Raw genomic sequence first — 27,609 nt, forward strand, 5'->3', positions numbered from 1 at the left:
AGGTCATGAAAAAGTAAAATGATGCTAAAGTATAAATTATGACTGATCGATAAGTTATTTTTAATAATTATTTTGAAATTATTTTTATGTTATTTTAGAGTGTCGTGATTTGTTTTTGTTCTTGAAACCATTCTAATGTCATTTTAATGTTGTAATTTTTTTTTCTACTTAAATACGTGCTCGATTTTTAGTGAAAAAAAGTTGTAAAATTATCGTTAATTATTGTTAATTATTTTTACTCATTATGTTTCTCCGCGCAAAATTTTGTGTGAAAAATCCGAACAAAGACAATGTTTAATTCAAATAAATTCGAATAGTTTCTGTATAGAAATATACATATATATTTTTTCATTTAGCCAGTTATATATTAATTCAAGAAAACTTTTCTCGCTTTTAAATGCGATTTGTGTGAAACTATATCTCGTAAAGTCGACTAGCAAGTTTTTCGTATTGGAAATACAGGATGTGTCATGACGGATATAATCATTAGATCCTTGTGCTCTTTTCTCTCTTTTTTTCCCCCTCTCTCTCTTTCAAGGAGACTTTTAGCTCGGATAATATCGCACTTATCTTGTACGACTTCGGCTGCCCTCGGCATCAGATTACATATTTGATTAGATGGATAAAGGTTGAAAAACTGGCGTGGAATACGAAATACAATAAAAAGTGTATGCGCATATTAACAAGTGAAGTCCGTTCTAAATACCGGCGCCAAATCACACACTTTCGAAATTTACATGTAACGTGATTAAAATTTTAACGAAATTGAAAATGTACCATGCGTTATAGATTTCATAAAAAAAAAAAAAAAAAACAAACTTGAAGAATTCTTACAAAATGTACTCGAAATCACGAATTAAAGTAATTTCGAAATCTATTTATATATTTAATTTTCATGTTGCATAAAATAAAAGTCCGTTTTTATAATTGAACTATACACTTTCTATATTTAAAGTGAAATACGTTATTTGTTTGAAATTTGCTGAAAGCAAATGCAAGAAGGAAAGTTAATTGTAGTGTACAAATAAAAACGAACTTTTTTTATCACGTTGTACGTGCAAACGCAAAGTTTAAACGCGACGGCGATTGCTGCGTTGGCTGAAAAGCGAGAGAAATCTATCCTAGAAAAATCCGGCTTTGTTCATTTTATCTTCTTTTTGCAAGAGTTTCTCCGCCGTCGATGATCTCCTGCTGCAAGATCACGTAGTCTCATCTACCGTGACGCAAGTTCCAGAAACCGCGCGTGTTTCCTAATAATTTCCTCCCTCTTCTCTCTCTCCCTCTCCCTCTCTCCCTCTGACGTTTAGATTCCGCGTCTGACGTCACACGAGATAACTGACGTAAGCGTTAAAAAACTGCTGAAAAATCGCCATCATTAGAAACACGTGTAAATCGCGCACCACCCTGCGCGTGTCCCACCCCTCTGAAGTCTGGCGTAGGGTGGCCCCAACGTCACGTGACGTCACCCGCGTGTGCGCGGTGGCGTACCGCGCAGACGGCCGGGCGCGGCCGAGGTCGGCCGAGCGACGGTCGAGCGGGGCCGAAGTCGGCCGAGCGACGGCCGAGCCGAGCCGAATCGTCCCGAACGGGACAAGTGTAACGTCTGATTACATTCGGCGATGGACTGTCGCGATAGTACACGCGATCACCTTTGACAGTTCGCGGTGTACGATCCGTCGTGGAGTACGAATCGCGGTGTTGTACATAAAAGTAAATACGATGCCGAGGCTTTAAGTCTGGAGGCATCAAACGAGAACGGAATCCATCGGGGAACGTAACGGCTGTGTGCGTGCGTACGTACGCGCGCGTCAGTGCAGCTCACCTATACCTGTATCCGGGGATTTCACGCACACGGACGTGCATAGACGTACGAGTACAATATCCTTAGCCTTGGACGGACCACCGCCCGACCAGCGCTAGGACAAAGGACGGCGACGTCGGCGTCGCCGAGCACTCTCTCTCTCTCTTTCATCGATATCAACCCTTTTTATCTCTTTTATATCCACCTTTTTTTCCTACGCGTTTAATCTAGCGGAAATCTCACATATATTTCTCGTATGTACCACGTATAGCTCTCTCTTTCTCTCTGTACTTTGTGTACGGTCCTCGATCCTTTTAGCGACTTTCGATAATCGTCTTTTCGCTAAACTTCATATCTAGTCGCTCCGGCGAGTCTCGCCTTTTCTCCATATAGCAAGTGCTCGTAAAATAAAATAAATACGCGTCGCCTCGCGTGCGTACGCGCCCGCACAACGAGCAAGTGAGCACCTTTCCTCTTTCTCTTGTTTTCTTCTTCATCTACCTCCGTTTCCCTCTCCCCCCGCGACCCCCTTCCTCTTCCTTCCTCAAGTGCACTCCCTCGCGAACGTAGGCACTCCGTTAGTCCGTTCCTCTTCTCTCCACGGTACGGAACGGAGCATCGTATAGCGAGCGCCCTCTCGCTCCCTCCAGCAGCAGCGGCACGTCGTTTCCCGTCGACTCCGTCGTCTCGGAGGACAGAATATGGAGGCGATAGCGAAGCACGACTTCACGGCGCCCGCCGAGGACGAGCTCAGCTTCCGCAGGAGCCAGGTCCTGAAGGTTGGTAGAACTTTGGAGATGGCTACCTGGCCCGACCCCTATCCCCGTCACCTGGTTCGTCATCCGACGCCCTGACGAGGCGCGTTGCCTCGCGTCGCCTCGCGCCTCGTTCCGTCCCGTATTCGTCGCGTCGCGCCGCGGTCACGAGTCACGAGACCTCCGGCCGATCCCGAAACTTCCACCGTCGTGCCGCTCGTCCGTCGACCGATGTCCTAAAAAATACAAGAGGTGTTGTATATACATGACGAATAAATCCGTCGATCGGCATTCACTGCGCTCAGAAAGCTGTCGTATATGTGACACAAACATTCTATGAAGATTGCTCGAGGCAATAACGATTGTTATTGTTTGGAGCAATAACGACAATGATTGCCGTAAGGATTAAAGTAACGCTGTTGGTGAATATGTTCTTTTTAGCTGTGTCTCGACACATTCCTCTGTATAAAAATGCTTATATTGAGCATATATATATTTGTGCTGCAAAGATTAAAAAATGAAAAAAGGAAAGAAAGTGAGAGAAGATTATATGTATCAGATTCATTGTAAATTTCATATTTTTTAAAATATTTGTTGAAGGCTATTTTTAATTTTGCTTTCTATTAAGTGTGAATGCGATCATTGTATTTTGATTTTGAGAAAAAATTATTTCATAATAATTTTTTAATAACTGATAATTTAATAATAATTCCCTATAAAAATGTTTAAAAGGTTTTATTATTACTAATTATAAGAAACGATGAAAACATTTTTTTTACAAATTTCAATCTAAAATTACAAATAATTTATTATGCATTGTTGATATTATTTTTTAATGTAACAATAACATTAGATTCAATTAAATTTTGACAGTAAGATTCTTAAATGACATAAATTGTAATATCTTGGAAGTTTAGATATACAATGAGTGGAAAAAATATTTCTACAGAGAAAATAATTTAAAAACAGAAACCTTATTTTTAAAAAGTAAACATCCAGCGAGAAATGACTCATTGAATTGTCGAAGCGATATCGGTACGATGATTTCGACACAAATTCAACGTTCAATTAACGGTAATTTCTTGCTGAATTAACAATTTATTTATAAAGAATAAAATTGAGTGTACATTTTTCATAATTATTTATACCAAAAAGATGTATAACAGAAAATATATTATCTCAAAAATAAGCAAAAATTGAAAATTGTATTGTTTGGATGCTTAAAAAATATTCGTATAGAAATTGAGCTTTTAAAATCAGGAATACATGCGAAGCTCGTTTGTTTATGTTAGAACAGAATGTATTCATTGTGTAAAATTGTTAATTAATGTTTATTTTCTACAAACAAGGCTTTTTTATAAACAAATTTCTTTATACAAAAATTTTTTGTACTCACTATATCCAGGTCCTTGAAAATTGAAATTATTTATCAAATTGTGATTTTTATTTTTTAAAAGAATTTATAGCCCCCCAATTATTAATAAAATATTCAATTTTTTAAATTATAAAATGTGATATATAATTATAAAATTCCATTATTAATTGTATAAGAGATGTTAACTTTTTCCCCTTTCAATTTAAATAAAATTATGCTGTTTCTACTTTCTTTGTTTAAAATTCCAAAATGTTAATATAAAAATATTAAATGTGCAGTTAATATTGAAATGTTATATATATTTTTATAAATCTAAATTAAAAATTATCTTACATGTAACATTTTTTTTGCAGATTCTAAATATGGAAGATGATATGAATTGGTATAGAGCTGAATTGGATTCTAGAGAAGGACTTATACCGAGTAATTACATCGAGATGAAGAGCCATGAGTATGTTATTATTGTATGATATGTTTATGTATTAGAGACAGAAACTATTCTAAAGATTCTATAACTATAGAAATATATTCACGTATAATCTTGTATACTAATTATTTTCTGTGTCTTATCTGCTGCAGTTGGTATTATGGCAGGATAACCAGAGCAGACGCTGAAAGATTATTGATGAACAAACATGAAGGTGCCTTTCTGATCAGAATCAGTGAAAGCTCTCCTGGTGATTTTTCCTTATCCGTAAAGTGAGTATTATATTAGATAAATAATACGTATCTAATTATAGTTATTGACATTTTTGTGACAAATGAGAAATATTCAGCATAGATTTTAATAGAAATTGCAGTTATATATATAGAAAATCCATTCCCCATTAAGGATCTTTACAAACTAAAAATAATTGTTTTTTAATACTATTATTAATTATTAACGAGATATAAAATGAAATAACTATAATTTATATATACAGATGCTCCGACGGTGTGCAGCATTTCAAAGTATTAAGAGACGCACAAGGCAAGTTCTTTTTATGGGTTGTCAAATTTAACAGCCTTAATGAACTGGTGGAATATCATCGTACAGCGTCTGTTTCTCGCTCACAGGATGTTAAGCTGCGTGATATGGTCCCTGAGGAGGTAAAAATTGACATTATAATTATTGTCTTTATAATAACAGCAGATTTGAACGTTTTGTGATAAAATTGTTCTTTTTTATTGATATCTATTTATATATATGTGTTTTTTAATACATAATCTAAAACTAATTTATCATGACTTTCAGTGTTTGGTACAAGCACTTTACGATTTTGCACCGCAAGAGCCTGGCGAATTAGAGTTCCGACGAGGAGATGTAATTACTGTCACAGATCGTACAGATCAGCATTGGTGGCATGGAGAAATCGGAAATAGGCGGGGACTTTTTCCGTCCACCTATGTCACGCCATACCACTCCTAGGTAAGAAAATTCTTGCAATTTATCTTTATTTAAATATATCTATTTTTTTCTTTATATATTTTAATACAAATTTCATCTTATTGGTTAATAAGTTTCTTACAATTATATAAAAAATATGTACGCCATTATAAATGAGATATGAAGAAGAAAGATTGAGGATATTAAAAAAATATATGACATCATTATTGTATAATAAAAAATATGTCTTTAATTTTTTGTATTTCCTCTTTCTCCATTATTGATATTTTTTTATCATTATACACCTTTTATTTAGAATGATTAATATACATTATCATTATTATATTAATATACATGATTAATATACATTATGATTAATATATATTATATTAACTTGTGTATAATTTTTCAGGCCTCATATGGCCGAACGCACAGAGGCCGTTATTGGGAACAGTGGCCGCCTTATCCCACCTCTATCACTTACAGGATCCGAGTTGCCGCGGATTTGATAAACAATATTTTACAAACCTCACCTATCGAATGGGCCACTAAAGTATACTGGTGGTCACGCCGAAAAGTCTTCTAAGTAAACACGACTAAAAATGAATCGAATTTATCCTAACACCAAAATCCTTGAATACCGAAGAATAAACGTCGCGTTTATTTAATCGATGAAAAAGAAAGAGAAAGAGAAAATCATCGATATCACATCGATATCACATCGAAACATCTAAACATGAGGATATAACAACATCTAGAATTTAAGGACGATCTGAGTATTTAAAGATGTTTGACGATATCCGAGGATCCGAAGATCTCTGATATTATCCGGGGATTGAAGAATTCATGCTTTTACGAACGTCTAGGGATGAAAAAATGCCTAAAAGATGCCTAAGGATCTAAGGATTCAAGCATTTATAGAATTCTAACAGTTTACAATGATCCTTTGTCTAAGAGTTATCTCTAAGTATCAATGGATATCCCCAAGGATCTAAGGGTCTCTCGCGCGGTCTCTCTCCGCCTGCAATGGGAATCGCGTTCGAGGATAACTGAATATGTATATTTTTGTTTTCCTTTTTTTGTAAACCTTTTTGAGGACTCTATACTTTTTCTTTACTTATTGCGTAAAGCACAGAACTTCGTAGCATTATTCTGTAATTATTATTATTATTATCTTTTATGGTTATTATTATTATGACTATTAATGTTATGTTACATTTTATTGATAACAATATATTATATTAATTATGGTCGCGTGTGCTTTGTTTACTTGTGCCCAACGATAATGATTATTCCTTTGGATCACGAAGTAACGTGCTATACCAGTAGCAAGCTGTCTTTATGCTAGCCGACTGCTGCCGCTTATATAGCATGTGATTTCATTTATTGTAACAAGTATAGAACGAATGATTGGTTGATCTGCCTGTTCATTATACGCTAGCGAATATGCCATCTGGGAAACTTCCTGCTCGTACGCTTTTAGCTTTATCAGTCGACCGCGATAAATTCTGAAAGCGGAAATTTGCATCTCACAATCGATGTCATTCCGCCGGCTTTAATAAACGATGTTCGACTCCCATCTATAAGTAGGATCAAAACGCTAAGATTAAATATTAGATTTGAATAAGATTTAATAGGAATTACGTAGTAGAATTTGAATTCGGGGAAGGCTTTTTCAAAAGTTATCCTTTAAGTTATCAGAGTTTAAGCATGTTTCAGATTGCAATATTATATTTCTTCGATCAAGAAGTATACGATTATTTAATTGCGTTAATAGACTGCTAATTACGCTTCTGATTCAATTCACGTGCAAATTGAATCTTATTAATAAGCAAGAAAACGGATAAGAGGAGAAAACAGTATATCATAATAAGAGAAGTCATTAAAAAAAGTATTCTACGAATAAATGCAATTAGACTTGAAAAAATGTGTATGTGTTATTAATGGATGAATCACTCGACTGTCACTTATTAATTGATGAAGTAATTAAATCACTATACACTGAAAGAAAGGAAATTCTGCTACTGATATACTTTTACGTCAGAATGTACCGTATATAGAACGATACTTTTGGACCAAGCAATGTATAATAATAATAATAATAATAACTTGAAACAATGTCTACCCAAGCCAGATAATCGCGAGCGACTGTTGGAAGTCGCAGTCTTTTTTGTACCGATCGTTGTTTCTGTAATAAAACTTAAAACTATATCCTAATATTGATTATAAGTGTGAGCTAATGAACCTTGCAAACGAAATATTTTACGCATGTAATTGCCAATAGTGCATTAAAATATTGGAAAGGTAAGAACACATTTTAGAGACGTGTATCCACGTGTGAGAACTGTAATTATTTATTGCTGCTAACTGTACAATGTTTAACACTCAATGCGACAGATTATTTCATACATAGCATAATAATGTATAATTGCAGATATTATAATGCTAGATGCAAAACGATGCACCATTATAAAATGCTGCCACAATAAATGTCAAATTTCGAGCTGCATTTTTTTTACCTTTTAATAAATATCTCTTTTTTTTTAGTCTGAGACTTTCGCGATTTAGTCTTTGTTCTTCTTTACTCTTTTTTCCTTTCCCTCCTCAACAAACCAACCTATAGGATATGTATCTTCCTGCGGTTTCTGACGATCTGATTATTTTAACAACTTGTCCACGTTTCAAACCAAAATATCGTGCTACTGGATCGCCAGCTTGTATTCGCATCAGTTGATTTTCCTTTAGCTTATATCTTGTCAATAGTTCCTCTTTCTCGTCCGGAGTTAAGACAATGTGCTCGGGTACTAATTCGTGTTCGGTAATGTTTATCAGTAATTCAGATTCTAGAAACTGTTCCAGTATATATTTCGGTGCCATATCTACCAGCGATTGCTTAGCAGATGGTGTCATGCCTTGCTGGACGACAATTATTGCTCTGTAATAATCAATAATAAAGCCTTGTAATTTCTTGAAATATTAAGATAAAATGCAATAATATGAATATATTATTTGGTATCTAACAATGTTGAAATAAAATCTCAAATTTATATAATATTAACAGCAATAATTATTTAGATTGAATCACAATACTCTTCTTATGAAGATGTATTGCTAAATTATATAAAAATGAAATATAAGTGAATTGTTATGGATGACTCTCTATTTGAGAATAGTTGACTAGTAGTTGACGAGTCCCAAATGTAATCTTAATTTCGTGTATGTCTCGGTTTTAAAGCCTTGTGTCCACAATACTAGAAATTAATCTGAGATCTTGGATGAAGAAAGAATGGACCAATTGCATTAATTATGTGGCTAAATTGTTCAAACATGATTTGTTTATTATTTTTTTTTTTTGAAATCTTGGAGCAATTTCTAGCATCGACATAAGGCTTTAATCAATGTCGAATGTAAAGATAAAAATTGTGTGTGACTGAAGTATCAGGTGAATCTTAATCAATTTTATGTAAGAATCAACATTTCTTTATATAAAATATACTAATTATATAAATATATTACATAAAATATTGAGTGCGAGCATGGCATAGCAGACAGCTCGAACCCAGGCACAACCAAAACATTTTTTCGAACGCTTGTAACTCCTCTCGGAAGGCAATGGCAAACCACCGAGAGTACCCTTGCCAAGAGCACTTCTCTAATAAAATTTTGTTGTTTGAAATCAATGTTAAACTGTAGGTCCCATATGACTGTGTACAACCAGAGTGCGCACCACAGGTATATGAGAGAAGACACCACGCTCAGCCACGAGCAATACGACTGAGGAAGATATAGAATATTATAATATGAAAAATAACCTGTGTATCTTTTCTTCTTGCATCCGCTGGCAATATGTTTTAATGGTTTTTATGCCAATTTTTGGTTCGTCCGGAAAGAACACGAACAGCTGATCCGTAGGATCATCATTATGCGCCACAAGAACAATAAGGTCACTCCTAGCCGGCCTTTTCTCGCTAGGCTTATCTCCAAATTGTTCCTTAAACAGTTCCAACGTCTGATCCAACTCGTCCTGCGTGACAAGATAACCTCTGTCGTGGCACAGCTGCATTACGGTTTTTCTGATACGCCACAATTTATATGTTTCATCTTCGTCATCCATATTTCACGTAAAAGTACAGAATACCTTCAAACTAAAACTTTACTTTTTATATTAATCAACAAAGCTCGGAGAGTTAAATATTACTTGATTTTTTAAATAACAAACCTAAACTTATCACGAGAGAGACGCCAAACTTTCTTCAAAATTGATGGCACTCGCCGCAAAAATGGCGGCGATTCCGGCCAGAATCATAAATAAACCGTGAAATCGAAGTATGATACACCGGGCACCTCAAACCGGTGAATAGGACGAAATAAATAATGTAATCAAGACACAATGCACATTCGAAGGAGGAAACGCTTTTTAAAAAATGGAGAGACGCAAAACTGGTTAACAAATTTTCGAATTCTCGAGACTAGAGATGTAAACGATGTGAACGGGCGCATTCAGTAGTTGAGTGAGCGCTCACTGTTATTGGTGTATTCTTTTAGCTCATCCAATCAGAATTTTAGATTTAGAAGAATACACCAATAACAGTGAGCGCTCACTCAACTGTTGAGTCCGCTGAAGCGCACCAATATTCTCGAGAGCTAGCGGGAGCCACTAGATTAGAGAATGCCATTTTGGACAGCTCTCGGCTGTGATTGGTCACTCATAAGGTCTGTTCTTTTTTAAAAAGGGAGCAGCGCAGTTGCACGCCGTGTAATTATTGCAAGGATCTCGATTGATCTCGATTAAGCCCGATGTCCATGATGCTAGAAATCGGTCCGAGATCTCGAACAGAGAAAGACAAATCACATTTGAACAATTTGATCTCATGACCATTGTGATTGGTCAATTCTTTCTTCATCCGAGGTCTCGGACCGATTTTTAGCATCGTAGACACAAGGCTTTAGAGGCCTAGATACCAGAGATGCGACATTGCGTCGGTTGAGTTAGGTCGTCATCAACATTTTAGGCTGCGGTCCACTTAGCGCTTCAAACGCACAACAGAGCATTTGTAGTACTGATATGACTGGTCCATTTGATGCTTCAGAACGCTCCTATCAACTCTGATTACGTCATCAATACGTCATCGTTTTTGCTCCCACTTCGCTTCAACTGCCTCACCTCGGGAGGTGGGTTGGCTGGAGCGTTCACGTAGCAATTGTAGCATTCGAAATAGTAATGGACCAATCGGAGCGTAGCGTTTGGAGCGTGACGTTCAGAGCATTTGGAAGAAGCAAGTGGACCGCAGCCTGAGGGCCGGTTGTACCACCTTTTGGTAAATTTTACCTGTTAGGTAAATATGCTAATCCACGCATGTAATTGGGTAATCTTGCTACTTATCCGACAGGTAAAATTTACCAAAAGATGGAACAACTGGACCTGAGTCTGCTGAACGCAGCCATCAACTTTGAACGACGATTAGTCCATTGAAATTGACCAATCGCATTTGTCGAGAAAAAGCATCACTCTGCCCCACGAACCGAAATAAGCGTTAAAATTTATTTTGGCTACAAATATTAAAAATATATTTTAAAAATTATAAATATATTTTTAAAAATAAAAAATGGTTTAATCCTGATTTTTTCAGATTTTCCAGTTTCTAGCAACTCTGTCATATACAATCATTATACGTGATTAAAAAGTGTTTGTAATTGTTTTATTTATGCCGGTAAAAAATACGAATAGCACAATTATCACATACGGATTTGTAAACGATATAATTTATCCTTCGAAAGTACAATCAGGTATTTCTTTGTAGCAACGACACCCATAATGGGAGAAGCTTGGCAATCAAGATCAATAATTCTTTGTTTGGCGGACTTTGCTCCAACATCAGGTCTCTCATATAGGAACACATGTCGTGTATGTTCCACTATAGCTATGTATGAACCATCTATAAAATAAGTTATATTGATACTGTTAAATAAAAAAAAAATTAATATAAAAATATAATATACTCTACAATACATGTGCAAATAAAGAAAAGTTGTAACAACAATATATACTCTATTAATATAATAATATTAATAATATTAATATAATATTATTTATTATTAGACAGAGATATATTTAAAAATTTTTTCTGCTGGCTTACCAATTGGAGATACACAAAATTTTTTATTGCTTTTGCTTGCTTCGACATAGCCAAATCCAGGAAAGCTATGGACATGTTGCAAATTCCATTGAGTATTATCGTTCCCATTGTCCATTTCCCAGATGCAGGCATCATGATCGTATCTTAGGCACACTGTTTGTCCATATTTTCTTTTGTATGTAAATAACACATGATTGTTGCTTCCCAATCTAGCTAGATGTGTGGTTGCCTGTGTAAGAAGATTAATCCTTTGTAAAAACTTATCTTTTCCTTCCAAATCACACTCTTCTAATTGTTCAGCATTAAACCCCACACAAGGTTGATCCCCTCCAACACTGTCATTTTGTTGATCTGTACATAAATGTGCTAGCCTGTGTAAACAATGATACATTATATAATGTTGAAAATATAATGGAATAAAATAATTTTAAAATAATTAGATATTATATGAAATGTTAAGTAAAATGTTAATGTAGTTAAATTAAAGCTTCTAAGCTTAAAGCTGTATGTATATGTGTAACAATTGTATAATAAAAAGTACCTAGCATGAATTTCTGCAGCAAGAGTCTCATTGGGTAGACATTCACCTCCAGTGTCACCTTTAATTAATTCACTCCACATTAATCCATATTCATATTTGCTTAAATCAATTTGCAATGTATCTTCTTTGTGCCTCCAAGTTGCCATATTCTCCTCCAATCTATATTGACATTCCCCTTGTATTAATATCTCGTTATCTATTATAACAGATAATTCTAACGGCTTGATGCTTATTTTAGGTCGTTTATTACTATGCTGTTTTGGTACTTTAACCCAAACAGTAAGTGATTCTTCGTCTTGCGACCAATAGTACTTTGGAATCTTTATTTGCGAACTGACGCTTGGTTTTTCTATTTCAGTTTCAGTTTGTTGTGAGTTTTTATTCTCGAAACCAATGTTATCCTGACAAATAGAATGCAAGTAATTTCCATTTTCTTCTATATAAACATAGTCTACTGTGCCTTGTACTTTCAATAGCTGTTTATCTATGTTATATATTTTCATTATTTCATTTTCCACATGCAAACCATATGATAATAATATAAGCTGTGTATATTTCTTTTGATTATCATCTGTAGCAATAGCACATATAGTTAAAATAATTTTGAAACTTTTTTCTATATATTGAACATTCATGATGATTCCTGGTTTTTCAGGAGCTACTGGAAAAACCTTCCTATTTTCTTCTGTACATCCTATCAATATATGTAGATTTCCACCACCATCAGAAATTGCCACAATATTATTCGAAGTAAATCCAATTGATGGATTATATGTTATTTCTGATGAGCTTGTATCTTGTGTATGTAATTTATATACTTGATCCAAGGAACCATCCTCATCCAGACGCCAAACAGCTAAAGTTTCATCAATGAACCAGCATGACATGTCATACACATTGTTAAATAAATGATTATGAAAAGCAAAGAGCCTTGCTTCCAGCCAGGATTCTTGATTATGATTTGGCTCTAATCTGTATACATCTGAAACATACTTTTGTCAGAAGATCCTACACTCTTTGATTGTTTGCTAATATATAATTGTATGTATAATATTTCATTGCATCTTTATATTTATACTTACAATTTCTTAGCTTGTTTTCAGAAATTATAGAAATAACCTCATTGAAAAATTGATATTTCTCAAAAGATGAATTTATCGAACTCTTATTAGGATGTAACTCGATTATTTCTGTCATTGCTGCTTATATTAATAAAATAAATATCAGTAAAATATGCATAAATTCTTGAACTGATAACAGCACAAGCTACTGACGGAGATTGCGTTTGGAAACATCACCCGGGTGCCACTGTGTATCATCTTATCTTTATTTAACATTGGGCAACATTGGGTGAACAATAAGGATAAAACGATACAGGAGGGCATTCGGGTAATATGCTGGATTCACACTGCATCCGATTTGCGTCGTACGACGCTCTGCAACCAATCAGAAAACAAGATTCCGATGGATTTTGCTTCTTATTATCGGAATCCTGTTTTTTGATTGGTTGCAGAGCATCGTACGACACAAATCGGATGCAGTGTGAATCCAGCAATTGTCCTAGATTTATCAGAGAGGCGCAACCGGTGTTGTGCATTCTGATTCGCTGTTGCAATCTGACCAATTGCTTGACTTGGTAGCCATTTATAGTACTAGTAACATATTTCTATTTCATTTTATCCTATACATTCTATTTCATATTATCTTACACGTCTTATCTTGTTTGACATAGTTTAAAGGCAGTTTCATAGCATGTCGGCCATATTTAGTACTCTCCTTAGCACCTTTGTCATACTGACTTAAGCCGGTTGCGCCTCTGATAAATCTAGGACTCTACATCAGCCGACAAAAATAAGAAATGTTTTTTTTTTTATACATGCTGAGTTACATGTTAAAAGGGTGAAAATATCCCTTAAAAAATTAACTTTTTTTCTTTCAGAGTAAAATATCGTCAAAACTATAAAGCCTTGTGTCCACGATGCTAGAAATCGGTCCGAGATCTTGGACAGAGAAAAAATTAACAAATCACATTTGAACAATTTGATCACATGACCATTGTGATTGGTCAATGCTTTCTTCATCCGAGATCTCGGACCGATTTCTAGCATCGTGGACACAAGGCTTAAGAGATATAGAAGAAAATATTTTAAATAAAAGTTAAATATGATTTCAAGAGCATTTTATAATTGTAATTTAAAACAAATTTTTTAAATTTATTTTTATAAAAAAATTTTTCATTAAAATATATTTCTTTGTAATGATTATTATAAAGTACTCTTGAAATATTCTTGAAATCGTTCAATTTTTATTTAAAACATTTCTTTTTATCTTTCATAGTTTCAAAGATATATTTAAAATTTTTAATTTTTTCAAAGGGAAATTTTCACTCTCTTAAATGTGCAATATGTATAAAAAAAAAAATACCTTTTTATTACTGTCCATATAACCAATATATCCAAAACTAAAATCAAAAGGATCAATTGGTTATATTCTTTTGTGGGATGTGCGTCTGAGACCGTTTTTAATCGGACGCCATTCTTCAGCTTTGCGACTTTGCGAGTCCGCCATAAAAGCCCTGAAAGCTACGAAGGAGCTCGGGGCGAACGGTTGCCTAGGTACCGTAGGTGAACGAGTGTGTTGGCGTAAACAAAGCTGGTGTGTCAGCGGTTTGTGGCTGCGCATCTTTGTCGATCATCGCCTGATAAACCAATTTCGTGCAAAATGACATCGCTCGACTTGCGACAGCAGAAGCTAGAACAACAGGTGCGATTTTGTGCGTAGTAGATGGACCGAGACTTTTAAATTTGCCATACGTAAATTTCGAAGCATGTAACTTCTCCTTGTGCTTCTCGTACGGTGTAACTACTTATTTTACTTGAAGAGTCATCACTTGCAATATTCTCAAAAGATATCAATTTATCAAAAATCCGAAAGAAATTGGCTTCTGATGATGTATTGTATTAAACATGCAAGCAGCCAGAAACACAAATCCAAGCTATATCTCTCATTGTTTGGATGAATAATTAATGAATGCTTAAGCTTGTAACATGACATTTATCAGCTAATAATAGGCAACTTTAGTTCGAATTCTTTCCTATTTATGGGAGCAAGGTCACAGTATTAGTAGAGATTATACTAGTACTGAAATATCATGTAACATTTAATCCTTCAGAGTTGATCACAATATTCATTCTCCTTTATATGAAAAATGACAATAATTAGGCTTTATGGAATGATAGGTTGATGCTTATCCAAGATAAATGAGAAATATTTTATAAACTTAAAGTTTAATTGAAAGTTAGCATTATTTTATTGCAAATCATGAATTATTAACTTTAATTTATTATTCGGACAAATATTTTTTTAATTGAGTTAATAATTTTTTATCTATAGTTTTGAATTAATAAATAACACTTTGTCATAGTTTATTTACGTTGTCTGTTAACTGATGTAGAGGCAACTGATCGCGCAGAAGATGAAGCAGAAGAGACAAACTGGCGCTAGTGGAATGGTACAAGCATCCAATGTATCTAGCGCACAGCTTACAAGTCATTCAAATAAATGGATGAATCCAAACAAGGAACTTCATGGTAGTGTTCAAATAAAATAATTCTATAATTGTCCATAACTAATACAATTGTAATCCAGTATAATGTTATAGACTTATAATATTGCATATTTAGATGTATAATATTTATAATATATAATAAATAATTTATAATATATAATATCGTATATGTAATTTATACAATATTTTGTTCATAATATCACAAGAGAGCTTAATAAAGGTATTTCAATATATTTGCAGCATATGATGGTCCATTACAATATGCTATGTTTCAAGCAAATACCGAAATGGGATCTTATACAGAAGATGTAAGAAAAAACAGTGAAGGGACAATTAATGGTAAATTTGTTTTTAAAAGTAAAATATATATATCTATATATGTATGTACTATTAGAAAAATAGTAGATGTTTTCCAGCATTTTATGAACATCACATCACTAATACAAAAATAATTCAGGATATTATTTTCTTGGTTCAATTATAATTATATATATAATTTTATTTGTTTAAAATTAATTACACTAATATTTAAGTATTAATATTTTTTGTAGCAGTGGTCAACGATAGAAGTTTATACGAAGGTTCCCAAAGCACTGATTGTGCCGATGAGGAATCGTCACCTATAGATTTACATTCGCCTTCAGAATCTCTGCCATGTTCCTCACCACTTCGAGTGGCTCCATCGGAAGGAGCTAATACTCTTATTAGTAGAGATAACAATTCTTCCGTAAGTATCATATATATTCTAATTATATATGTTTTTTTATATAAATATTTTATTTGTGATTTACGAATATTAAACAATGATTACTGCTTTGATGTTATTTCATAGAGTCCAGAATTGGAAGGGAACGTAGAAGGCAATATTGAACAGTTTGTATTACAACCCGCAAATAAAAAAATGCATTACAAGTGTAGAATAACACGCGATCGAAAAGGCATGGACCGTGGACTTTATCCCACTTATTTCTTGCATCTAGAGCGTGATTACGGGAAAAAGGTATGTTTCCATTCGTTTATTTTCAGTTCGTCTTCTACAAGTATGTCGATTGCATTTACAGATTTTCCTACTGGCTGGCCGAAAAAGGAAAAAAAGCGCAACGAGCAATTACTTGATTTCGACCGATCCCACAGATCTCTCGAGAGGAGGAGAATCTTACGTCGGTAAACTCCGATCCAATCTTCTGGGGACACAATTCACAATTTACGACAATGGATATTCGTTGATGAAGGACGATAAACGCGACGAACGTTTCAATCCACGACAGGAATTAGCCGCGGTGGTGTATGATACAAACGTTTTAGGTTTTAAAGGCCCTCGTAAAATGACAGTAATTATACCGGGTATGACGCCCGATCAAAAACGAGTGGAGATATGCCCGCGAGTTGAATCAGAAACTTTGCTTGGTAATAATAATTGTAATATTAACATATTATATAAGTTAATAAAACGCTAAAATATATATTTTATAATTACGTGCCAAAAATGTTTTGTGAAAAGAAGTAATATATATTTCATACATATTAGAGTTTAAAATTATATGATTGTTTAATTACTCAAAATTACTAATAAAAATTACATAATTATATAGCGCAGTTGAAACTGTAACTGCAACAGATAAAACTAAATTACTTACATTAGAACTCTAAGTAATATATTTATAACAAATTATATATTTATGCTTCTAGAACGATGGAAATTAAAACAAATGGATAATCTGATAGAGCTACATAACAAAACTCCTGTATGGAACGACGACACACAGTCCTATGTGCTTAACTTTCATGGGCGAGTAACTCAAGCATCTGTAAAGAATTTCCAAGTAGTCCATGATAGCGATGGTAAGACGAAGCTGAATGTTTTTTTTACCTTACATACAATGTATGTGATGTAATGTCTATGTCATTTTTCTGCAATTTATTTTAAAGAATTTATTTTAATTAATTCTTTTTAGTGGACTACGTCGTAATGCAGTTTGGACGTGTCGCAGAGGACGTTTTTACGATGGATTACCGATTTCCCCTTTGTACAGTGCAGGCCTTCGCCATCGCTCTGAGTAGTTTCGATAGTAAATTGGCGTGTGAATAACAATGCGGCCGAATGCCATCGATCGAATTGTCAGTTAAGTATATACTTGTCCACGAGTTACTGTATCTAAATCGTTAACTTTTTAATGGACAATCAGTAGATTACCAAATATCTGAAAATGGTGTTGAATATGGCGTAACGAATAATGCGTTTTATAAGATAAAACGTGAAAAAAGAATCGCTCTAAATGTGTGTTCACTTTTCATACTTCGTAACGAGTCTATTTCTATACTAAATGTGTATAATGCGGAACGACGACTTCAATATTATTCATGATATAAAGATGTTGAGTCTGCGATAAAAAATCTCGATAGCGTTAAAATACGGCACGTTGTATTTTGACTATTTTCATTATTTACAGTTGATTGACGAAATAGAATAATTATTGCTGTTTATAAAAATGAAATGATGTGAATTCCTTGGCCAGTAATTCAGAAAAACTAATGCAGTATACATTTGCACATGTTAAATATTTGATATATTTTTATGAATAATTCATATATAACGCAGAGCGTTCATAAATAATAAGCCATAAGTACGATCTAATTTTACAGTGCCTTGGTATAATATTTACACTGTTATAAAAAAATAATATTTACATTTGCCCTTTATTATTTTCATTGAAGGAAATGATCTCATTATTAAAAAGATCACTAAAGAAAGAATCTAAAATGTACATTCAAATATTTTGTTAATTTATGTGCACATTAATTATCAAAAACGAACATCAAAAAGACTCGCAGCTCGTTTTACACATATTTCACATATATTTCACGAAAGATTATATATATATATTTCTTAATTTATATGATATTTAATAATAATCTGTATTAACAGATTCCGTCATAGTAGGATATTATAGTAGAATATAAGTGACCATGTAAATCATACAATCATTTATTTTATCATTATATGGAGATGTGCAATTTTCACTATTACTAAAAAATTGAATATATGCAGCACATACTATTAATCAGAAATATCGAGCACATCTTCTATCAAACTTTTTCCGGTAACAAATTCATTCGGAATATGAGAATGAATGGATCTTTTGCATTAATATCGAAAATCATTGAATATTAATCTACAATTATTTTAATATTTTAATTATTTCACATAACTTTACATTATACATCAGTAATAATCATGCATTACTAAATTACAAACACATCTTTAAAAAACCATTCAAGATGTGAGTTTAATTTAATGTATATGTGCTCACATATTTATGTTCACATATTTATATTTTGTGTGTATTATTTAAGTTAAGCAGAGACGTGTAAGAAAACGACCAAAGCATTTTGCTGAAAGTTTCCCAGTTTTTGTAAACAAATCGATTATTTAAATATTTGGCAAGCATCAGATGATTAGATAGTATCTGATACATAGCTATTGCCTGATCATCCGAGTACTAATTATTAGGATAGTTCTTAATGTAATAACGTTTAGCGATTAATAGAACATATTTATTGCAATATTTTAAAAATAGGTACCTGTATTATGTTGCTATAATTGTCGTGTTTATATCCGTCATTATTGTATTCTTTTGTCATTTACATCATGAAATATTTTCACATTCCAATTTCTCACAATAATATTTTAAGTATACACAGTTTTCATCCTATATACTAATTCATGTGTAACGAAATGCACATTTATTATCACTATTAAATGTGTATTGTCTGTATTTTGTATGTTTGCATCACTATTACAGAAATGTTCTTATTTACATTTTTCCTACGTAACTAATCGGAAATATTTGTTGGACAGCAAAAAGCATTTTGCACATTTGATTATATATATATAGATATGTTTATTTATCGGAGTAATCGAGGAGTAATCTAGTCTTTTATAGTACCGATGACAATTTTGGTACATTGTGTGTAGCGTAATAAGTTATTCATTCTTCTTTTATAAAAAAAAGCATCAGAAAACCATACTAAAGTGTGTATTTTTACTAAAGCGGTGCATTATCATAGTTTATCATACGAAATTAAAAAGAAAGTAATAATTTTGATCCTATATTTAACTCCAACTATAGCTATGAAAATTACGTGTTTACAAAATCAAAGACTGTTTGAAGTACACAATGCAAGTAAACCACGGCGATAGAGTTTTTAAAATTTTTTTACCTACAATTTAGAACCTCAGTACCAATTGTATAAATTGTACAATCGTCCAAAAATGTTCGCTTTAGGTACGTTGCTGTAATTGAGGGTTAAATATTGTTTATTAAATGCTGAAAAATGTTTTTAAATGCAAAATATATACAAAAGATTAAAATTACAGTTTTACAAAAAGGAGTGTATTGCGTTTGGTTCTAATAGAATAGAAACGAATGAAGATACATAATAACATGTATATTATATCATATATTATTACAAGATTTATAAAAAAAAAGGTAATAACATTAAATATTTTCAGCATTATTTGGGCAGTAAAAATTGATAGATTAATGAGCGCATTTTCTTAGTTTTTGTATTTTCATGTATAAAAAAACCGCTGTTTGTATCTCGAATAATACAATAAAGGCACTTAAGGTCTAGCACTTATCAATATAAATAAAGATCATGATACGACGATCACACTTATTCGTTTTATTATTTACAATAGGCATACATTAATTCACTCCTGGCTCGTGATTAAAATTAATTTGCTATTCTGTTACAGAAAATAAATATCAAAATAACGTAGAATTTAATTAAATATTTCTGCAATTATATAATATAATAGAAATGTATAACTCATTCGACAGAATTTTATTTGCATAATTCTCCTATAGAGAATAAATATTAATAATGTAGAATTAAATATTTTTCTGCAATTTAATTACAGAAGGAATATAACTCATTCGAAAAAAATCTTATAATATCTCTTTTACTAAACAAATATTTATATTAATATATAAATAACATGTTTAATGTTTCGCGCTATGATATGCTGTAATTGACAATTTTTTAGAATGTTCAAGTTAAATTAGAAGTTTGCGAGTTTTCTTAATAAACGAAGCAAAGCGTATGACCTAATTGCATTCATTGTGTAGAATGTAGAATCTACAAGAAGTAAGTGCAACTCCATATTTTCGATTTTAGTACTATCAATGTGTATCAAAAAAACTTTCTATACAAAATGTATATGTATCTATACGCGATACGATAATATGTGAAATCACAGAATATTTTCAGTTTTTATTTTTTTTTATCTAAAAAATGCGTCAAGTTAATGTTTAATTTCAGTATCTCAATATTTGAACAGGTACCAAACACCTGATATGAACGTACAGATCGAACAATTTTTTTTATACATATATATCATTGTATCAATTTTTTATAATTTTTTTTTGTATTATATGTAAGCACGATGATATGTCTCAGATGATTTGACAAAATATGACGAGCAATTTTATGGAAAAGACAGCAGAGATACAACAGGACGGAGATGAGAGATGAAAACTAATTTTGCTCGCAAGAATGTGAATTACACTTGCAGTCTTTTCTTTTCATGTGCATTCTTTTCTATAATTTGTCGACTAATTTGTCATTTATTATTTAATAGAAAATATTTGAACAATTTTTCTATAACGCTATATATATTATTCTTATGTACAAAGATTTTAGATTTATTGTCATTGTTTGTATTGACTATTATGTAAAAAATAGCCCCTTTCTCTTCGGCTTTTCATATAAAATATCGAACAAAAATTTAAATTTCTACATTATATAGAAATTACAAACAACACCAATACAATCTACATCTTGAAATCTTGGTTTTGGCAACGATAAAATTTACGACTTGAACGAAATCTTATCTGTGAACTAGATCGCGTTTTCTTATATATTATTTAGTAATCAATTAATAGAGACAAACTCCTAAAATATTTTACAAGTTTGTATAAGTATAAATATTTTCAATCCTTATCAAAGCAAGACAATTATGCTTCAAATTGTAAAAAAATGCATATATATATAAATAGGAGTAATGACATGAGACGATACTATTACTAATTTTACAAATTAAATATACAAACAAATAACACGCAAATATTAATAATAATCCCCTTGTATCATCCAACTTGGAAGCTCAATAATACTGAATTTTTATCAGCTTCGAGAAACTTTATCGTTACTACTTATTAGAACTGAAAATCCCCGTTAATCGCCATATTAGTGATTAAACTAAATATTTGTAAGTCCCTGTTTTTCCTTGCTTGTTTTTATCATTCAGGATTTCACGTGCATCCTTTTCTCAAATCGGCTTGAGTGGTTTTCGCGTTCGGTCGAACAAATCTGAGAGCCGGTATACGTGAGGCGGGTCTAGGAATTCCGCTTATCACAGCAGCTGGCTTGCTTCCGGTGCTCCAGTTGGTCGGTTGTCTCAACCGAGTCTTATTCTCAGTTTTAGGCACTACTTGATTCGGACCCTACAAGTCAATAGAATTATATAATTTCTTCATATATTCGATATGTAATAATTTGTTTCTAATTCTTCTAATTGTAAGTAGCAAACTTGAACAAGTAATGAATAAGTTTGATTAGCTATTATTGTTGAATATTTAAATTTTGATTTCGTAATGTCACAGTAAGTGTTTACACAAAGTAATACATACTTCTGTCTTTTCAACTACTACAATTTCATCCTTGGTCTTTGCTATGTTACCTTCGGCATTTCCTTAAAAGATGCACACATATATTTTTTATTTACTTAATTTATTTCCAGTTAAACTATTCATTTTAATTTAATTAGAAAAAAAATGATCTAATTACCATCATTTAATGCGTGACTAGACGCAGTAGGACTAATTATTGGAGAGCTGCTTTTCATACTTAAATCATTATTTAGTAAATGTTCATCAATCTCATTGTGTTGAACACCGTTTTTCAAAATTGGGGAAGGCAAATCCTTTTTCTCTGCGACCCACGTGTTTTCTAAAACTTGTCTGTTCGGTTTGGGCGATAAATCTTGCTTTAAACCTGAAGATACAAATTTAGAATTAGCGATTTTTCAACGATATTTTTAAAATGTTTATATGGAATTAATTTTATGTTTTCTAGGTAGTAATTTACAACACTTACTCTCTTCCTGCATTCGCACTAATTGATGTAATTGCTCGATATTCATTGTTTGTTTGCTACACGAATTATGATTACTGCTGTCAGAGCACGTACTAAGTCTGTCATCCAGGTCGGGAGCACTGTGAACGCTGTGGGTGCTCTCTATGCTCTCCGTCGAGCCAGCAATCACACCCTCCATCGGAAACCGATTATTTGTATCCACGTTGGCCTCGAGCAGCCGTTGCTCGGACCCGCTCTTCATCTTGCCATACAGATGTAACTTGCTCGGCAGTTGCGACTTTTTTGCGATGTTTTGTTTAATATTGGGTTGCGAACCCTTGATATATCCTATACTGGATATGCCTGTACGAACAATAGGCACACCGCTAACATTCTTTAGCGAACTCGATACAAGATTGGGATTGGATTTCTGCAGGAACTGTGGCAATTTTGACAATGCCCTCGGCATGTTCCTTTTCTGCTGTATTTTCGGAAGATGGGGTTTACAAAACGTGCTATCCATGCTTGGATGCGTCTCGACGCTTTCACTAGCGATATTATTAGTTCTTTCGATGGGGTTATTTTTCTTTGTAAAAGTGTAAAATTTACGTTGGTCCATTGGCAATTCCTTTTGAGCGGTTACAGCCGTTTCATTCTGGCTTGTATACTGACTGGTCATCCTGGTAAACGCCGACTTTTTGTACGTGTAGTATTTGTTAGTTGAAGAACCGTCAGTCTCATTTTCATTATAGGCTATATGAACATTTTCCTTGGTGTCTCTCAAATTAGAATGATCGCTAGGAATATGATTGTACGTGGAATCCAGCTTGCGTTCGCCACTTCGTTGAATCTCTGCCAGCAACTCTCGTCTTAATGACGTAGGAGCTTTTGACGTGGGAGCTTTTAATGTGGGATGCACAACTGGTTGCGGCTGGTCCAAATATTTCGTAGCGAATTTCGATGTTGTGTTCGGCATACTTGGATTCATCGGCGTCGATTGGTTATAGACAGGCACGTTAAAAGACATATCTAAAGCGCTCTCCTTCGCAAGTGTCTCACGCGTGAAAAGCGCTACGGATTCGATTTTATCTGGCAGAATATCACATGTTACATTTAAATCTGTTTTATTTATGCGCGTTGTAGGTATGTACGTATCGCTAACAATCGATACTGGCGAATTTGGTTTCTCAGCGCCTTTTGCTGAAGATAGATATGTAGTATCTAGTAATCCATTACTTGCTTCATTTTGTAATTGCACGAAATTAGTATTAGCATTAGGCTCGGCTACAAAAGTGGAAGACAAAGCGGCCTCTTGTTTGTCGAGACTCGATCTTGCTGATGTTCCACTAAGAGCTGCCGCATTATACGTCTCATTCAAGACTTTATCGAGTTGAAGAAATTCTTTGCAGGTATTGCTTAGAGTATTTGTGCAATAAATTTTGTCCGGTGTAATTGTTTTGTCAGAGTTTTGCATCACATATGTTTCATTATTAATATCATTAGAGTTTGAGCTTTTTTCCATGTCGCTGTTTTGAGCCATGTTTTTATTTATCACTGGTGGTATGTTGTTTTTAATAAACATAGACTCGTTTGTGATAACAGATGCACTCAAAATAGAAGGCTGTGATACGTTCATCAACATATCACTGAATTCGGGTTCTCCTAAATTTATAAATGAATCTATTCCTTTGGATTGTGACATGTTTAAGAAAGCTTCCATGCTTACTTGCCCTGATGTTACTGAGATTTCGTCGGATAAGATATTTAAAGCCGTTTTGGTGGACGGCTTCAAGATTGGTGGCACAGATTCTTTATCTCTAATTATTGCAGGTAAATATTTTTCCACCTAGATAATAATACAAAATAAAATTTCATACATTTAATATAATAATGTATTATAGATTTTAATTAATATATAATTAATTGGTATTGTACAACAGAAAAATATTCATAATTAATTTTACAAAATATATATAGACAATAAAGTTCCCAGACTGCAGTGCCAAAAAAACACAAACATCTCCAATAACAAAATGTTATTTTCTATAGTCTTCTATGATACCAATACACTCCACATATCTTTGATACAAAGCTTCCAATATTTTTGTAAGTCTACAGTTGGAATGCTATTTAGAGTACTTGTCATATTTCTTTGATTGTCATCGATGTTTTAAAAATGTTTATCTTTCATGCTTTTGAGCTTTAAGAACAGTATGAAATCCGAAAGAACTAATTCCAGCAAATAAGATGCGTGGTTAATCTCAATCTCTTTCTTGGCCAAGAAAATTATATGACAATGATATCGCCATACGATATCGCCGAAAAGAATCATCGTTTTTGCTAACATTTGGATTGATTTCATATTATTCCAAAAGCTCAAAAATATTATGAAAGATAAACATTTTCAAGCTATCGAAGCTATTCAGTGAAATATGATGAATGCTTTGAATAGCATTTCAACTACAGATTTAAAAAAAATTAAGATTTTGTACCAAAAATATGTGTATATTGATAAAATATAAAAGATAAAATATAACAATTTGTTATCTGAAATGTCTGTTTTTTATTATTGCAATCCAGGAACTTTATTGTCAGATCATATAAGCTATTTATTTTAAATATAAGGAAAATACTTTTGTATATATATATATATATAAATCATATTTTAATATTAAATATATACATAGAATATATGTATATAAGACGGTTGAACAACCTACATTTTCTATGTACGTAATATCTATATCTTGCAGCTTCTGTATATCTTTTGTAGAAGGCGATAGTCCCTCGAAAATCGATTCAAAGCTCATTCGAGCTGATCGTTTCTTAGGTCTCGTGAATGTTCTCGTGTCAATGCATCTTTTGTTATCTAAATATACATACTAAATTTAATAGCAATAGTAATACTTAAATTATGATAGTAAATAAAGCTGAGAATATTTAGTGGATAAATTAATGCGATATTATCATGTTTTGTACTTCGAACATCCAATTCCGGTTCTGTCTTCAGCCAGGCATATATATCCTGAATTGTAGATCCAGTTGAGCATTGCAGAGGCATATACAACCTAAGAAAAAACAATCTAAAATTAACAATTAATTCAAAATTAATTTAGTCAAGTTAATTCATTAACATTGAAATGCAACAAAAAGGAATATTTAATATTTCATTATATTAGAAAATAAAAATATATTAATCTATTTTCTCAAAATTAAGCGAAAGGTGCATAGAGCAAGACACGGTTAGTAAGACGCAAATTGAACCTATTCTTATTTAAAAAATATATAATCATAATCAGTTTGTTGTACATTTTCTAGATACAAATAAATCTAATTTGCACCCTACTAATTACACTTGACTCATTTGTCCTTTCCTTTAATGAATATAAAAATCAGAATTGTGTATAAAATTTATGAGTAAAATATAATCGAGACACTACTATATCACCTGATATTCTATATCTATATAATATAGTGTGTGTAAATTATGTACTCTATTGGAGAAAATTCGGCCATCTGCACTACACTGAATTAGTACATATTAAAGACTGTTTTATATGAAGTATCTAAATGCAGGAGCATAATATAAATAACTTTAACAATGACATAATACATGTATTATTCTGTAAAATAACATGACATGTCAATATTGGGTATTTAATTTGTTAAATATTCATACGCTTTTACATTTAACTTTACTAATTTTATGTATAAGTAGCTTTTAGTATATACTAATCTAGTATAATACAAGTGCTTGAATTCGTCATATGTTATGTGTAACGACTACATAAAGCTTTTATCTCGTTTATATTTTTATTTATCAATATTGGAGTCAGATTATATTAACAATCATAAAACCTAATTACTTCTTTTCTATATTACATCATAAAATTTCTAATAATTTACATATTTACATTACTATATTGTCTATATAAAAAAGATTTGTGTAAATTTAGTGTAAACAATACATAAATATTCCATGTAAAATGTAATTTTAAAATATACAACCGTGATAAAAGTTTTATCTTCTACATTTTCAAGTTATTTTAGAAACTTACAGACTACAATAAACCAACTAGACTAATATACAGACAATTCTTAAATACAATTAATTAAAATTGACTGAAGAGCAATATATATTAACCAGATAAAAAAAAAAGAGAAATCTACCAATTAAATGAAACTTCATCTACAAACAACATATGCTCCCAATTCAAAACGTACTGTAATTTATTATGCTCGTTAGTCTTATTGTTTTTATTCATATCCCGAGTAGAAAAATGGAGTAGGGGTGGAATTAAAGACAAATATGGTGAGCATATTCCAAGGAGATGTGGGCCGATTAAAGAGTCATCGACGGGCGAGCGACACCCACCAAACGTCGTTGTCGTCATCGAACTGCAGGTCCGACAGGTCGATGTAGTCGACTTGATCGATGAGGTAGCCATCGTGTGTGTGTTCCACTCGCGTGACAGTCCCGTTCGGATCCGTGATGCCCGCTGACATATTTTCCGGCCGAGTGTTATCGCGTCGCACATATACGTACACACATATTTCACCGTTCCCGGGTAGTCGCTCCCCCGAAGACGCGCGCGTGTGAAAATAGCTCAGCGGGGGAGAGCAAGAGAGAAGGAAATAGACGACGGAAAGGGGGGGACGTGGATTTAACTCGCGACGAGTAAGAACGACTGTGGCGACGGTGACGATTCTTGTTGCGCACCGGAAGGGAAAAAAGTGATATGATCACGGTCACCTGAGTCTCGGATCTCGTCGCAAGACATAACCACAACGAACGCGAATGTCGCGAATTGACACGAACACATACGGATGCTACGCTGCGCCGAGACTGCGTTATTTTCGTGCCAACGTCACGGCGCACCCGGCGCGAAATTGACGTAGACGTCGCACCGGACGGCAAATTTGAAT

At 33.1% G+C, this 27,609-nt stretch overlaps 5 protein-coding genes across 7 annotated transcripts; 2 read left to right on the forward strand and 3 right to left on the reverse strand.

The window, feature by feature from the left end:
- Positions 1-770: 770 nt before the first annotated feature.
- On the forward strand, positions 771-6,426 carry drk (growth factor receptor-bound protein 2 drk). Of its 2 annotated transcripts, none has more exons than XM_018510019.1 (6): positions 771-861; positions 4,285-4,382; positions 4,511-4,630; positions 4,855-5,020; positions 5,166-5,339; positions 5,710-6,426. In XM_018510019.1, exons 1-5 carry the CDS (start codon positions 838-840, stop codon positions 5,337-5,339), a joined length of 582 nt encoding a protein of 193 aa, XP_018365521.1. In that variant the 5' UTR covers positions 771-837; the 3' UTR covers positions 5,710-6,426. The 2 variants fall into 2 exon arrangements, with proteins under 2 accessions (XP_018365521.1, XP_018365514.1); XM_018510012.1 differs by lacking the exon at positions 771-861 and adding an exon at positions 1,562-2,580.
- A 95-nt stretch (positions 6,427-6,521) lies between these two features.
- On the reverse strand, positions 6,522-9,596 carry Rpb5 (DNA-directed RNA polymerases I, II, and III subunit Rpb5). 2 transcript variants are annotated; one of them, XM_018510038.1, is made up of 3 exons: positions 9,517-9,596; positions 9,110-9,442; positions 6,522-8,232 (listed from the first exon to the last, which is right to left on the reverse strand). In XM_018510038.1, the coding sequence occupies exons 2-3, from the start codon at positions 9,409-9,411 to the stop codon at positions 7,902-7,904; spliced, it is 633 nt and encodes a 210-aa protein (XP_018365540.1). In that variant the 5' UTR covers positions 9,412-9,442; positions 9,517-9,596; the 3' UTR covers positions 6,522-7,901. The 2 variants fall into 2 exon arrangements, with proteins under 2 accessions (XP_018365540.1, XP_018365531.1); XM_018510029.1 differs by having other exon boundaries at positions 9,110-9,448; positions 9,517-9,594.
- Positions 9,597-10,989: 1,393 nt separating this feature from the next.
- LOC108762845 (nudC domain-containing protein 1) lies at positions 10,990-13,263 on the reverse strand. The gene is made up of 4 exons (XM_018510050.1): positions 13,058-13,263; positions 11,976-12,957; positions 11,435-11,805; positions 10,990-11,233 (listed from the first exon to the last, which is right to left on the reverse strand). The coding sequence occupies exons 1-4, from the start codon at positions 13,170-13,172 to the stop codon at positions 11,034-11,036; spliced, it is 1,668 nt and encodes a 555-aa protein (XP_018365552.1). The 5' UTR covers positions 13,173-13,263; the 3' UTR covers positions 10,990-11,033.
- A 1,304-nt stretch (positions 13,264-14,567) lies between these two features.
- ktub (Tub domain-containing protein ktub) lies at positions 14,568-18,050 on the forward strand. The gene is made up of 8 exons (XM_018510002.1): positions 14,568-14,738; positions 15,430-15,565; positions 15,784-15,882; positions 16,095-16,270; positions 16,376-16,543; positions 16,605-16,950; positions 17,233-17,385; positions 17,499-18,050. The coding sequence occupies exons 1-8, from the start codon at positions 14,697-14,699 to the stop codon at positions 17,630-17,632; spliced, it is 1,254 nt and encodes a 417-aa protein (XP_018365504.1). The 5' UTR covers positions 14,568-14,696; the 3' UTR covers positions 17,633-18,050.
- A 3,641-nt stretch (positions 18,051-21,691) lies between these two features.
- Positions 21,692-27,562, reverse strand: LOC108762140 (uncharacterized). The gene is made up of 7 exons (XM_018508989.1): positions 27,059-27,562; positions 25,663-25,751; positions 25,404-25,552; positions 22,705-24,529; positions 22,396-22,602; positions 22,239-22,300; positions 21,692-22,052 (listed from the first exon to the last, which is right to left on the reverse strand). Exons 1-7 carry the CDS (start codon positions 27,187-27,189, stop codon positions 21,861-21,863), a joined length of 2,655 nt encoding a protein of 884 aa, XP_018364491.1. The 5' UTR covers positions 27,190-27,562; the 3' UTR covers positions 21,692-21,860.
- Between the last annotated feature and the right edge of the window lie 47 nt (positions 27,563-27,609).

This window comes from Trachymyrmex cornetzi, unplaced genomic scaffold (assembly GCF_001594075.2).
Source record: "Trachymyrmex cornetzi isolate Tcor2-1 unplaced genomic scaffold, Tcor1.1 scaffold11, whole genome shotgun sequence".
Taxonomy (NCBI): Eukaryota; Metazoa; Arthropoda; class Insecta; order Hymenoptera; family Formicidae; genus Trachymyrmex; species Trachymyrmex cornetzi.